At 47.6% G+C, this 14,365-nt stretch overlaps 1 protein-coding gene across 1 annotated transcript in view; it reads left to right on the top strand.

Annotated features, from left to right (window-relative positions):
* Positions 1 to 14,141, top strand: part of LOC147690126 (alpha-1-antitrypsin-like) — a 136,835-nt gene extending 122,694 nt beyond the window's left edge. Inside the window, exon 5 of the mRNA XM_086937727.1 lies at positions 13,888 to 14,141. Coding sequence (XP_086793853.1) covers positions 13,888 to 14,079 — 192 coding nt within the window. The 3' untranslated portion in view covers positions 14,080 to 14,141. The remainder of the gene's footprint in view (positions 1 to 13,887) is intronic.
* The last annotated feature ends 224 nt before the right edge of the window (positions 14,142 to 14,365 follow it).

Genomic DNA, 14,365 nt, shown 5'->3' with positions numbered 1-14,365 from the left:
AGTCAAACCTCAAATCGAGCCCACACAAATTCCAAAAGAGCATCAACAAACTAGGAAACCAATTGGACAACCTTGAACGCCCTGTGTACATGCAAACAGAAGATCAAGAGATGCTCTACTCAGAAGCAAGAAGACCTAGAAAACTGAAGCCAGTTATAGAGCATCTGCTTTTGCAACATTTCCAGGGATTTCGAAGGTGAGGCTATTGTGGACTTCATCAAAGATCTTCTACAGGCAATCAGAGGTGACCACAGATGCATCACTGCTCAATCCAAATCAGGCCCACAGTTCATTCACCAGCGCAATTGAGGTAGCTGCTCCTTTTGTGCTGCAATTCGTAAATTGTACAATTCTAGGTGACTTTAATGTTATGTCAATGACCTTTCTGGTAAAGCTGCACTCAAACTACTGGAGGCAATGAAGGAGCTAACTCTTCAGCACAGGTTGTCTGGCCCTTATAACAGAGGGAGGTATAATATAGATTTAATTTTTTCCAACTGCTTAGAGTTAGAAGTTGATAAGACATAATTAGTCTGATCATTCCTTAGTGATGTTATCACGGATGCTATGTGGATCTTATAAGAGAGTCTTCAAGCCTCCACTTTCAAAGTGACCGTGGCACAAAATTACTGAGATTGAATTAATTAATTCTTTATCTTCAAGTGTGCTAAGGTATACTGAATATGGTGACATTAGATTCCAAGCCGGCCGGCTAACTTAGCAATACGCCTCAAAGCACAGCAACGGCGTTGTTCAACACCTGCTCATGTTAATAGTCCCGCCCCAGTGGCCCTGAGCTAAATAGCATGCTGGAAATTTGCAGTTGGAATCAGCGAACTGCCTGTGAACAAGAACGAGAGGCATTCAAAACGAGTGAGGCTGAAATCATTTTTGACATATGGTGCAAATTGATTGCCTGTTATCCTCAGTGGCATCTTCACTAGGGTAACCTGTGTTTGGAGGGAGATATATATATTTCACTTATCATATTAATACTAAGCTGCATGGTAAATGTATGTGTGGTAAAGGCATGCATGGTAAATGCCTGCAGAGTAACCTTGTGCAACCATCCACTAAAATATTACTGTGAGCACACCTTTGATACATTTCCGAATGGGTGGTGAGAGGGCGCTGTATACATAAGGGTCTTTTATGGGACTTAGTCTGTCTCCCTCAGCATGCTAGACCGAAAAGCACAGATATAGCTACCCTGACTAAAACGGACCTCAGCATATGGGACCATAGAGCCATCAAAAGGTGACATACCACTTTTCCCTCTCCAGAAATGTCTATCATTCAGAACTGTGATTTCACTCCTGCTGCAGATTCCATGTTATTTCCTGATTTGGTGGAGGGAAAATGCAGAACGTTATGGGAAATATTCCATTGAACACCTATTACACCTCTTGAACAATATAAGCAAGACTTCCAAATCCAAATCACTGGTACAAAGGGTCTGGTCTCCACGACTTACTACATCATCCAACACGCAAAACTCATTGCCATCCATCTATACCATCTAGATGGTCCAAAGACCGGGGAAGGAAAATGCCAACTAGAAATTGGGTACAATAATAGAGGGACATAATTACAACACTGGGGAGCACTCCTCAAAAAGAATCATCATACAAAGTAATGTTTTAATTGCATCTTACCCCAATCAGGATACACCGAATGTATCCTTATGTGTTAATATAATGTTGGTCTTGCATTCAGGCAAGAGCCACCTTTCTCCATTTATGGTAGTCTTTTTCCCAGGTCCAAACATTTAGCAGGAAATACTAGCCCATATTAGACAGACTTTGGATTACCCACTCCTAGCAGACCTTGGTATCCTGATTCTTGGATTGAGACTGACAGACATGGCAGGTATGATAGACTCTGACAGGACGCTTATCTGGTATATAAAAGGAGAGGCCAAATCACTTTTTGCCCTCTTCTGGCATTAACAAGATCCCCCACCTAGCTCATTATGGTATGAACTAGCTTTGGTAAAATGAACAAGTCATATATTGCATACAATAATACATTGTCCCATAAGTGAAGGCTTGCTAATAGGTTATACAATTGGAGCATCATTATTTTAAATGTTAGTGGCTTAGATTGATTCATCTTTTTGATTATGAAGTATAGGCTTACACCTCCCTCCCTAAAAGTGATGATTCATATAATTTCACTTTATTCACCTACTAGTACTAAAGAAGACACACCCATTACTTCATCACATAAGTCTGGTGAGATATTTTTGACACTGATTGGATCTTTCTTGACATCTTTGTATATGTGTTCTGAATCTCCCTCTCAAGGAACTTACCAGCCTGTGCAAATATATTCACCCTGCCTACCCTCAGTTAAACATACAGATCCCCCTCTTATCCTTGGTATTTTCTTCCAGCCCTTCTCCTTTCCCCCCTACCTCTTTTTCGATCAATTTTTCACTTAAATGTTATGTTTATATGGTAGTTTGGATGGAGCAGGGGGTGGGTTTAATGTTTATTTTATTTTGACTACTGCAATTGTCTGTATTTTTAATTTATGATGGATGGAGATTGTTTGATTCTAACATAACATGTGATACCATCTCCTGCACGACGCACGATTATATGCACAATTCCTTGGCTTATGTTGTATTATTATAAAACTAAATAAAAAGATTTGAAACAAAGATTGGCTGTGAAAGAATCGAACACTAGGGATTAATTTGATTTGATTGAAAAGAGAAGGAAAGAACAAAATGCAGTAGTTGGCGCTCCAACAGAAACAAACTCAACCAGGCCAAGGCTGTACCTTTATCCCTACATCAAAAATTCTTGCGAAAAGAATAGTATGACCAATAGTATTGAAGGCTGCAGAAAGGTCCAGAAGAACAAGTACCATGAAGCCATTTGGCATCCGTTAGTCTTTGCAAATCATCCAAGATGGAAACCATACCAGTTTTGTACTCCTGTCAAGGTGGAAGCTAACCCGCCAGGTGTCCAGGAAGTTGTGGTGTTTCACAAACAATGTAATTGATTGAAGACTCATTTTCTAAGCATTTCAACAAATATGGAAGAAAGAGAGATACCTCAGAAATTGCTGGGATTAGTCAGATCCAAGGAGTGTTTCTTTAGTTTAGGTTTAATGAGAACTTTCTTCCACAACTCGGATACAGACCAATCTGGCTAATGATTACTTCTACCATGATGTTGTTTGTCCTTGTCTGGATGAACAGAGGGCGTTATAGTAGATTGACAGACGGCTGGCAATTGTAGCTTGTGAATTATTCTTAAGATATCTTTGGACATGTTACAGGCTTTGTGTAGGTATTGAGAGTAATACATTTTTTGCTCCCCTCTTAACTTGTCATTGATGCTCTTTATCCTTGGGGACATGGGGGCATATTTACTCTGGGCTCTGGGCTGTGAACTCCGCTCCGCTTGTGGAGATTGTGGAGTTTTCTGCACTCAGAGCTTGTGGAGTTCCAACAAACTCCGGTCTGCGGAGCGGAGTTTTTTTCCTCGCTCGCATTCGTCAACGTCATGTTGGCGAGCACGAGTGAGGAAAATCAACCTTCCGGGCGAGAATTTTCCTTGTTTGTAATTGTCAACATCAAGTTGGCGAATACGAGCGTGGAAACTCAACCTCCTGGCGAGATTACTCAATGCGGGGGTTCAGGATTCTCATTGAGAGTGGTTGTGAATGCTCGCGACTGCTCGCGTTGAGAAACTGCACGTTCACGTTGAGAAAGCTGCCAGTCGAATAGCAATCTACTTGAGCTGCAGAAAAGGAAAACAGGGACCACTTGCGCTGTGCATGGTGCCGTTCGCAATGATTGCACAGTGCGGACAAGCGTCCAGCACTGTGCAATCACTGCAAACTGCATTTTTCTGTCGTACTACACCACTTGCAGAATTCCGCGTAGTGCAACTCCGTGAACTCCGAACCAGGGTTAAACAATATGTCACGCAATGCAGGAGGCCACCTTGCTGTACTGCACTGTGTGAAAGGGAAAGAGAAGGAATGCACTGTGTTTAACATACTACAACGAATTCATGTCTTTTACCATTGCTGGTGCACATTGTGCTGCCTAGCGCCAACTCAGGTACTCTTGCACGATAGTGGAAGGATGCCTGCATTGTAAGCTGGATTGTTTTTGCCCAGGGAGGAGCACCTTCCTGCACAAAAATAATACCCTGAGGCATTTTCCTTTTTTAATATGTGGGGTAAAATGAAAAAACAAGAAAAATAAACATATTTCTCCTTGTTGCTCCTCCCTTTGGGATGCAAAGCACTATTGACACCTTCTGAGGTCTAACAAATGTGGTAAATCTGGGAAGGCACCAAAATCCATGGGTGTTGCATGGTAACACCCTTACACGATTCATAATATACCTTCCAGGGGAAGAGAAATGCAACGCAATGATTTGCATTGCTTTACGTTGCGTTGCGTTAATTCAGATATATCAAGCCACGCTGGGTCACTCAAGGTGGCCTTGTGTGGCTTGGTAAAATGCACTTAAGGGTTGCAATGCGCATGCACCCCTTGGCATGGTGCAAAAGCGACCCAAGCCTTTAGTAAATATGGCCCATAGTTTAGTTCAGCCTTGCGTATATTATCTGCACCATTGGCTTTGCAGTTGGTATTAAACTAGTTTAGTTTCATCTAGTTCTGGGGAAAACTGTAGGCTATTTCTTGCTCTGATGATTTCAGTCTAGTTTTCTATAGGCCCAAAGAAATCTCAGGTTTGTGTACTGCATAGAACATAAACTTTCAAACCAGGAGCTGGTGTCTTGGTGTAAGTGCATAGGGACATATATATTAACAAATCATGCAGTGTAGCAAGACATCTTGCTTCTCTGGATGCGTGATAAGGTGGGTAAGCGCCATATTTAACATTGTATGGCGCAGTCCTGTCTTTATGGCCGGGATGCCCGCCACCCCCTCCCAACACAATCCCCAAGGATGGGAGAAGTCGGACACAGGTTGAACTTTTGGAAGGCGGGAGGGAGTCACCCTCCAGGCCGTATTTATTAAAATATGAAACAAAATGTAAAACATTAAATAAAAGTTTCATAATCATGTACAATTTTACATTTATTACATTTCGATGAAGACATGTTCCTTGGCTAACCTTAACAGATCTCTAATACAAAGGTTTCCTAGCCGAGTCTAACATCCTGCAAATGCATACATTCTAAATTAAAATTGTACATCCTAGCATTAAGGGCCAACAGCAAGGTCTTAACCGGTGTCAGATCCCTACTACCAAAACTCTCGCCCTCACGGTGTGAGTGGCGCATGCGCAGAGGACTCTACCCTCGTTGCCAACTGTTACTTCCCTTGTCGTGGTGGGGGCCCCCTTTCCACTCGACGCCATCTTAGAGGTCGTCCGAGTTCCCGTGTGAGGTATCTGTAGGAAGGACAGCGTGGACTCCCCCCCATCCCCACACTCTCTTTCCGCCGTCGCGGATATCCGGCCCCCGGGAAATTAGTAGGGGGGCATCTAGCCGCCTCCCCCCCTGGGAGGGGCCTATGGCCGTCTCCCCCTAGGCGACCCATCCTTAGTGGGTGCCGCCTCCCCCCGGGCGCTCCCATCCTTTCTGGGTGGTGCCCCCCTCTAGGGACCTTGAAATTACTGCTCACCGATCATGACTTTACCGCCCGACCAAAAATAAATACGACAGTTGTTTACCTACTAAGGAAGAAAAAATTCTGACATTGCCTTGACGTGTCATCGACTGCTCACTCCTACAAAGGAAAAAACATTATCCTACAGGCAGAAGTCACATCCTTAACTTAAACATTCCTTTACTTTCTACAAAGGAAAAAAGGCCTATCTTCAGCAAAACTTTATTAAAAACAAACATTGCCATAAGGGGCTGGTGGGTGGGTCAAAATTGCTGCTTGTTCCGTCGAGGGCTCACGAGCAACGAGTGGGTGCAGCCTTCAGAGCACAGGAACAAGAGGACGCTTCTTCGGATTCCCGCTCTATTTATCCTTCTGCGGGAGGGCGTGTACCCTCCTCCGGTACGCCTACTGGGCGTGGTCTTCGGTGTAGGTGTCTAGGACAACCCCTCTTGGGCGGGAAAAGGCGCGCCCCGGCTACGCCGCTTCGGGCATACCAGCCGAGCCACGCCCCCCGCCCAAAATGGTTTCCTGGGGGAATCGGGGCACCCAGCCATACGTTCAGGGGGACCAAGTGGTCGCCCCTTTCCATATGGCCGGAATGCCCGCCACCCCCTCCCAACACAATCCCCAAGGATGGGAGAAGTCGGACACAGGTTGAACTTTTGGAAGGCGGGAGGGAGTCACCCTCCCGGCCGTATTTATTAAAATATGAAACAAAATTTAAAACATTAAATAAAAGTTTCATAATCATGTACAATTTTACATTTATTACATTTCGATGAAGACATGTTCTTTGGCTAACCTTAACAGATCTCTAATACAAAGGTTTCCTAGCCGAGTCTAACATCCTGCAAATGCATACATTCTAAATTAAAATTGTACATCCTAGCATTAAGGGCCAACGGCAAGGTCTTAACCGGTGTCAGATCCCTACTACCAAAACTCTCGCCCTCACGGTGTGAGTGGCGCATGCGCGGAGGACTCTACCCTCGTTGCCAACTGTAACTTCCCTTGTCGTGGTGAGGGCCCCCTTTCCACTCGATGCCATCTTAGAGGTCGTCCGAGTTCCCGTGTGAGGTATCTGTAGGAAGGACAGCGTGGACTCCCCCCCATCCCCACACTCTCTATCCGCCGTCGCGGATATCCGTCCCCCGGGAAATTAGTAGGAGGGGCATCTAACCGCCTCCCCCCCTGGGAGGGGCCTATGGCCGTCTCCCCCTAGGCGACCCATCCTTAGTGGGTGCCGCCTCCCAGTGGGAGGGGCCAATGGCCGCCTCCCCCGGGCGCTCCCATCCATTCTGGATGGCGCCCCCCTCTAGGGACCTTGAAATTACTGCTCACCGATCATGACCCTACCGCCACAGGCCGGATAGTTGACCAACTATCCGGCCCCCCCTACTCCTCTTAAAGGTCATGCTTCCTCAAACCCCTTAGCCATGCTATGAAGTCTCCTATGAGTAAATCATTCCCCTCCCTGGACAGGTGAACCCCATCATTCAGATACATGAGATCACCCCGAATACACCCGTGAGGAATGCTATGCAACTGCGAAGAGCGAAACAATGTACCAATTTTATTGTTAACCCTTTTCACCGAATAGTTCAGTGCTGACACCGAAAGGCCCCCCCGCCATACCTTCCTGGGAATCATGTGGGACCAGGCAATCGTACACCCCGGGATTCTTTTATCCAGCCAGCTAACAGCAGACAAAATTTGTTCAAACAACATTCGTCTACCCAGTGTCACCAAGTCATTGCCCCCCAGGTGTACTATGACTACAGATGGCGGTGACCTTTGCCGCCCTAAGAGACCCTCATAAAATGATTCGAATTGATCAAAACAGAGCCCGCCCTTCCCATGGAAGGCCACTCTGTACCCGTATTCCCCAGCTGCGTGAGTCGCGTCACCTGCTTTGAATACATCCCCGGCGCGCCTCACATATGAGTGGCCCACGACCCATACCACTCTCGCTCCAGACGGTGGTCCTTGACCGCTGGTCTCCTGATGCTGGGTCCACTGCAAATTCCGCCCCTTTTGACAGGCTCGCAAAACTGTAATTCAAACAAAAGACAAGAAGCGTGAGTGCATGTCAATTGACTTTACAACATGTGCAATCGCACATACCTTTTGAAGCAATTCGAGGACCATTGTCCCAACTGCTTCACTTCCTCCGCACTCTGACCCCTGGCTGTAGCTTCGGTAGCAGCCCCTATCCTAAAGGAGTGGGTCCCAAAATCACACGGGTCCATGCCCGCAGCAGTGATTGTCAGTGCTAGCACCCTCTGGAACTGAAACCTCGTCAGTGGGATGCCATCCTTGTGCCTCAGCAAACTCCCCCCCCCATGTAGCCGCCCTTAGTGCCAAGTATTCCTCTATACACTTTATCGGGCAGGTGGGGGACCTTCGCGCGCGCTGCACGACAACACTATTTCCCATAGCCCCCTGGTCGGTCTTGGACCTGGCTATCGAGACAACCATCGAATCACCCCTAATTTGGACGTGATCCCTGCACAAACCTCCCTCAACGTCTTTCTTATTCCTTGCGACCAGCTCGCTCACCCGCATAGCCCCATGGAATGCTAATGCGAAAGCTGCCCGGAACAGAACTGCTTCGAAGTGGGTGGAGCATGTCTCGTCTAGTTTCGCTACAAGTAGAGACAACCTGTCTAAGCCAATCGGGCGCCTCGCATCTTGCTTGCGACCCTCGAGGCGCTGCCAGCCGCGAAGGGCCTTCTTAACCAAAAAGGAACTTGTTGGGTCTTTTATGCCATGCACCTGCGCCATGAATGAAATGCCCGCCCTATGCCTACTGGCCGTTGCCGCTGATCGGCCTTCTCTGTGCAGCGCTACCGGGAACCCCAGGAAGGATTCCTCCTGACCCCAGCTCTGACTCCCTGTCGGACCCAAAAATGTGCAATAGGAACGAAACGCTCCTTCGTATGCCTTCCTTGTCCTGGGGCTAAGCTTGCTGCCACGAGGTCTTGTAATCCGGGGCACCGATTAGCCATAGTGCTTCGGGGAATGGTGCCGCCACTAGGTCCTCTGTAGGTAGATAACCCCTGAACGCCTGCATATGTGAACGAGAGAGTGCATCAGCTGCATGATTCAGTACGCCCGGCACATGTTTCGCCCTGAACTGTACATTCAGTCTCATGCAAAGCAGCACAACTTCTTTCAACAATCTCAAGATCAATTTGCAGCGTGCTGCCTGTTGGTTAATGCATTCGACAACAGTCATATTATCAGACCAAAACACCACTGAGCGGTCCCTGAAGTCGTCTGGCCATGCCATCAGAGCAACCCAAATGGGGAATAACTCCAAGAACCCAATGTTACCTGTGAGACCGCTGGAGTGCCACCACGTCGGCCATGTTTGCGCCGACCATCGATTACCAAAGATGGCGCCAAATCCCACGCTCCACGCTGAGTCAGTCCACAGACCTAGTTCATCTGAAGACGCTGGCGGCTTGTTATACACGACTCGACCGTTGAAGTCCGCCAGACATGCCAACCAAATGCGCATATCCTGGCGAACCTCTGCCGACAGTCTCGTACGGTGGTGTCCCTCTTTGAGACCAACCATAGCTTGTGCAATAGAGCGTGAGAAGGGGTGGGCCATTGGTATCACCCTCAAGGCAAAGTTAAGCTGACCCACTGTTTGTTGTAACTGGTGCAGGGTCACTTTCTCCTTGCCCAGGCATTGCGTCAAGGAAGCCCTAAACTTGGCCACTTTTTCCATCGGTAAACGGAAACATCCCTCCACCGAATCGAGCTCAATTCCCAGAAACTCCAGTGAAGTAGATGGTCCAACCGTCTTACCTGGTGCCAATGGGACTCCAAACTCCCTCATGAGGATGCAGAAGTCATGCAGCGCCTGTGCACATTTCGTATCGCTGGCTGCTCCCAAGAACAGGAAGTCATCAAGATAGTGCATAACATGCCTATGCCCTGTGGCCTCGGTGAATGCCCACTCTAAAAAACAGCTGAACATTTCAAAATAGGCACAAGAAATGGAGCAACCCATAGGCATGCATTTATCCATGTAATAACTCCCTTGAAATGCAAAACCTAGCAAGCGCTGATCCTGTGGGTGTACCGGGAGCAACCGGAATGCCGATTCGATATCTGATTTCGCCATCAGCGCCCCGGGGCCCAGGTGATTCAACATGGCCACGGCATCATCGAACGATGCGTACCGCACTGAACAAACTTCTGGGTCAATGGCCTCGTTCACCGAGGAACCCCTTGGAGCAGACAGGTTATGAATAAGTCTAAACTCCCCTGGGTCTTTCTTCGGGACAACCCCTAACGGGGAACAGATGAACTCCGCCACCGGCGGGCGATGAAAAGGCCCTGCCACTCGCCCTAAGCTGACTTCTTTTGCAATTTTCCTCTCTGCCATGCTTGGGTTGTGCTGTACCGATAACTGGTTTTTACAAAAGGGGTCCCCCCGAAAATCCCCCGCCGGGATGTGGAAGCCGTGTAAGAATCCCTTCCTCAACACCCCAGCGGATACATGATCAGGGTATTTGTTCAACCAAGGAGTCATAGCCATGAGATCAACGGGTGTAGGCAATCGGTCACAACGTTCTACCTCACTCCTGCTTGGACCCTCCTTTTCCTCCCGTCCCGCTATTTTTAGATCTACATGAACTCTCCGGGTGTGAGGAATTCCCACAGCCCGCACACACATGCTTGAACCTACATGTTCCCTGCGGTCTGTTACAGTTGCCTCGATTGAAGCCCCAACAGACCCCACGCTTGCCGCCATTCCCGCCGGTCTTAGGCTGGTAATCCCCACCGGCGCCCGCTCGAAAGGGCACCGCGGGCTTTTGGCGGACGACCCTGACCCACTCCCGCCTGGCGAGGATGTACCTGCCGCCCCTGGCAGGAGCTGCTTGTGCCATGACACCGAGTCCAGGCAATCCCACGTCAGAGTAGCATCATATTCTTTCGCTTTCCGGAATTTCATGTCATAACCTTTCCATTCCTCCCCCTCATACATTGCATAAAAATCCATAATACGATTTTGATAGCAAGACAATTCAGTCAACACCTCGGGTTTACATTCCCCCATAACTGCAGTAAATATAGAAAAGGCCTTAACCCAGTTCGTTACTGTCTCATCCACCCTGAATTCCGCCATCTTGGCGCGCCAGACGCTCGGGTGCCACAAATCTTTCTGGGTTTTAGCATATTCCATCTCGCGATGGTCAGTTAATAATGAAAACATGTTAACATATTTGTCTCCCCATATTAACTCTTTCGTGGCCATAGGGATGTGCTGTGCCACCTTCTCCCGCCTCGAGGGTATTGAACCCTCCCCCGCCATTGGCAAAGCGAGCTTACCCGGTTCGGCCGTTGTTCCTGCCGTCTTCTCGTGACCAACTGCAGGTCCTACCGGTGCCACCTGTGGGGAAACAAGAGGAACATTCGCCTTTGCGGCATCTCTCGACTGCCGCAATTGCTCGATTAGTAGTCTGGCCTCTTCGGCCGGGTTTCCAGGGGCCACTGCGCCCCCTGCCTTTTTCTTGAGCCATGCTGCCAACTGGATGGCCAATTCGGGAGGCATTTCCTCATCATTAGCGGGAGTAATCACAACCGGGATCGGCTGACCCGCATCTGGGTTTGGTACCGGGTTGTCTGCCGGCATGAGGGGGGCGACTCGGGGTACCTCTGGAACCGGGACCTCCCCTGAAACCGCCCTCTTCTTGACCTGTTTCCCTCTACCCTCGGGGACGACTCCCGGCAAGGCCGGGCCAATTACCTTCTTAGGATGACCCGGATTGCTCAGTGCAGCCAGCTGTTTTTTGACCTCCGCCAAACCTCTACCGATCAATTGGACTTGTCCGAGTTTTCGGTCCATGCAAACCATCCGGTTCGACAATAGGCGTAACACCTTATCCGTCTCGGAACCCTTTCCCGCTTTCTTGCCAGCCATGGTTTCGAGTATTCTGCTACCAGTCGATCAACGAGGTCCTGGACTCTTCGAACTCCAAATAACTGAAAGAAAAACAACAAGATTACAAGTTCTCCAAATTGCTGCTTGTTCCGTCGAGGGCTCACGAGCAACGAGTGGGTGCAGCCTTCAGAGCACAGGAACAAGAGGACGCTTCTTCGGATTCCCGCTCTATTTATCCTTCTGCGGGAGGGCGTGTACCCTCCTCCAGTACGCCTACTGGGCATGGTCTTCGGTGTAGGTGTCTAGGACAACCCCTCTTGGGCGGGAAAAGGCACGCCCCGGCTACGCCTCTTCGGGCATACCAGCCGAGCCACGCCCCCCGCCCAAAATGGTTTCCCGGGGGGATCGGGGCACCCAGCCGTACGTTGGGGGGACCGACTGGTCGCCCCTTTCCATTCTCTGCACTGGCACACAATGTGCTGCCTAGTGCCAGGTACACCTTCCTGCATAAAAACAATTCTCAGGACATTTTTATTTTTCATTTTTCTTTTTCTTTCTTTTGCATAATGCAGCACACATAGAATGAGGAAAAACGAGGAGTAATTGGCATATTTCTCTTTCTTAGGCCTACCCTGGAAAGGCATAGCATTTTGGAGCATCCCCAGGTATTCCAGTAATGGTAAATCTGGGAATGCGTCAAAATACAAAAAATGTTGCTTGGGAAAACCCATGTACCACCCATGGAACTCCTCGCGGAGGCGCGTAACGCAACACAGTCATTTGCGCTGCTTTGCGTTCCTCTAGATTTATCAAGCCACTTAGGTGATAAATCACACTTAAGGGTTAAGTCCTGCTTGCACCCAATTGCATAGTGGAAAAGTGATGCAACCCTTTGATAACTATGGCCCTTTTTTCTCTCCAGAGGGATGCAGACCAGCCTCAGGACTCCTATTATCAATTATCTTTTTCCCTTTTTTTTATTGTATAATGGTACAGCTTTTTTTGTATCCATTTCTCCATAACAAGGATTTTTTGTTTTAAATATAAAGGGGCCCATTAGGATTTCGGGCGGATCGCCACCGCTATGTGGGCAGTGGCGATCCGCCCGACATCCTTGCCCGCCCGCCACCCATTTCCCCCCCACGATATTACAATGGCGGGGGGACCGCGGTGGATGGAAACACCATCTGCCGTTTTTTCCGCACCGGTCGCCTTGCGGCCGGGGCAGAGAAGGGTTTATATGGTGGCGGTGTCTATCGGACACCGCCAGCCATATTAGGATGGGCTTCGGGAGATGCTTTTCCGTGGCGGCAATGCCACCACGGAAAGTCAGGGTCCCCATGATGAAGGCGAGGTGGGGGGTGCACATGGGGGGTACCTGTGGTACCCCCCTGCATTTATAACATTGCGGCGGGTGCTGGTGTGAAAACCGCCCGCCGCAATGTTACAAATCAATGATGCGCCTGCCAGTGTTGCGGGCGCATCATACTGGGCATGGCGGGACTGCGGCTCAGATCGCGGGTGGCCCCGTTTTCCACAATGGGGGCCAAAGTATTTTTATTTTATCTTTCCCGTTTGACTTGCATTGAGGTACATGGGCAAAAGATGTAGCAGACTGTTATGGCAGTGTTTACCTGATTGTACTGTTACAGAGAAATAAGGGCTTTCTATTTAGTGGCCCTAAAGGGATGAAGACACATATTAATTTTCAAATGGATTTTAAAAGCAGAGACATACTAATGCATATACTGATCAGCAAGAGTGAAGAAGAAAGAGAAAAGGGAAAGATAATAAAACATGGAAAATAGGTTTGGATTGCCCTATTCTGTTTGTCTATTTATAATGGCAGTGCAGTGTTCTTTACAGTTGCACAGGTTTTTCAGAGCTCAACTCCTGCTAATTTATTCCGGCACAGCATAAGCTACCAAATACTCATTTCCAGTGGGGCATGGTGACTCATTCATCTATGGATTTACGATCAGCTCAGGCCCATGCACCTTCCAGTCTTCATTGTCCTGCTCTGCTCGGTGTACACCTTTTATGTTTTTACCGTCCTGAACTGTTGAATTTTTATATGAGAGTAGTATTTTAAATGCCAATCTACAGGAACAAACGATTAGTAAAAACCTGATGTTCGTTTATCAAAAATAGCATGCTTAAAAAGTGTCCATATAAATGAATTTCAATTCAGTATATATTTGTATATGCATTGGTTATTTGCAACCCCGAGAATGTATTAGGGGTGCAGAAAGAATAATAAATCATGCAGGAACATACATCTCTGGTTCCATAACAACTAACATAATCGCTCAAATACGTATTAGTTGCGTCCCCAAGCTTTTAGAGTATTGTAACGATTTTTATGTTTACTTTTTAGGTTGTCCACAAAGCTCTTCTTAACATTGATGAACAAGGCACAGAGGCAGCAGGAGCCACCGCCATTGAGATCAAGCCAAGATTCATTCCCCGACCGATAATATTTAACAAACCTTTCCTGATGTTAATTACTGAAGACATCACCCAAAGTGTCCTCTTCATGGGAAAAATCATCGATCCTACTAAAGTGTAATTCAAAACCAGCCATGCAATCAAATACACAGCGATAAAAATAAAATATGACATCACCTCAAATGTTCTTTTCCCAGCGGTTTTTATTTGTCATGTAAAAAATATATGATAAAATGCTGAAAAAACTCCTACAGAGGTCACAAAAAATAAACACAGTATTAGCACTCACGATACAAATGCAGCATTAAATGTAAAAATTAAATAAGCATTCACAAAGGCATTATGTGTGGATTTTGGGCCCCATTTATAGTTTAGTGGACAGGGTACTTCATCACGTTTGCTTGTCC

This window comes from Lissotriton vulgaris, chromosome 9 (genome assembly GCF_964263255.1).
Source record: "Lissotriton vulgaris chromosome 9, aLisVul1.2, whole genome shotgun sequence".
NCBI lineage: Eukaryota > Metazoa > Chordata > Amphibia > Caudata > Salamandridae > Lissotriton > Lissotriton vulgaris.
This window is presented reverse-complemented; position numbering and strand designations above follow the sequence as displayed.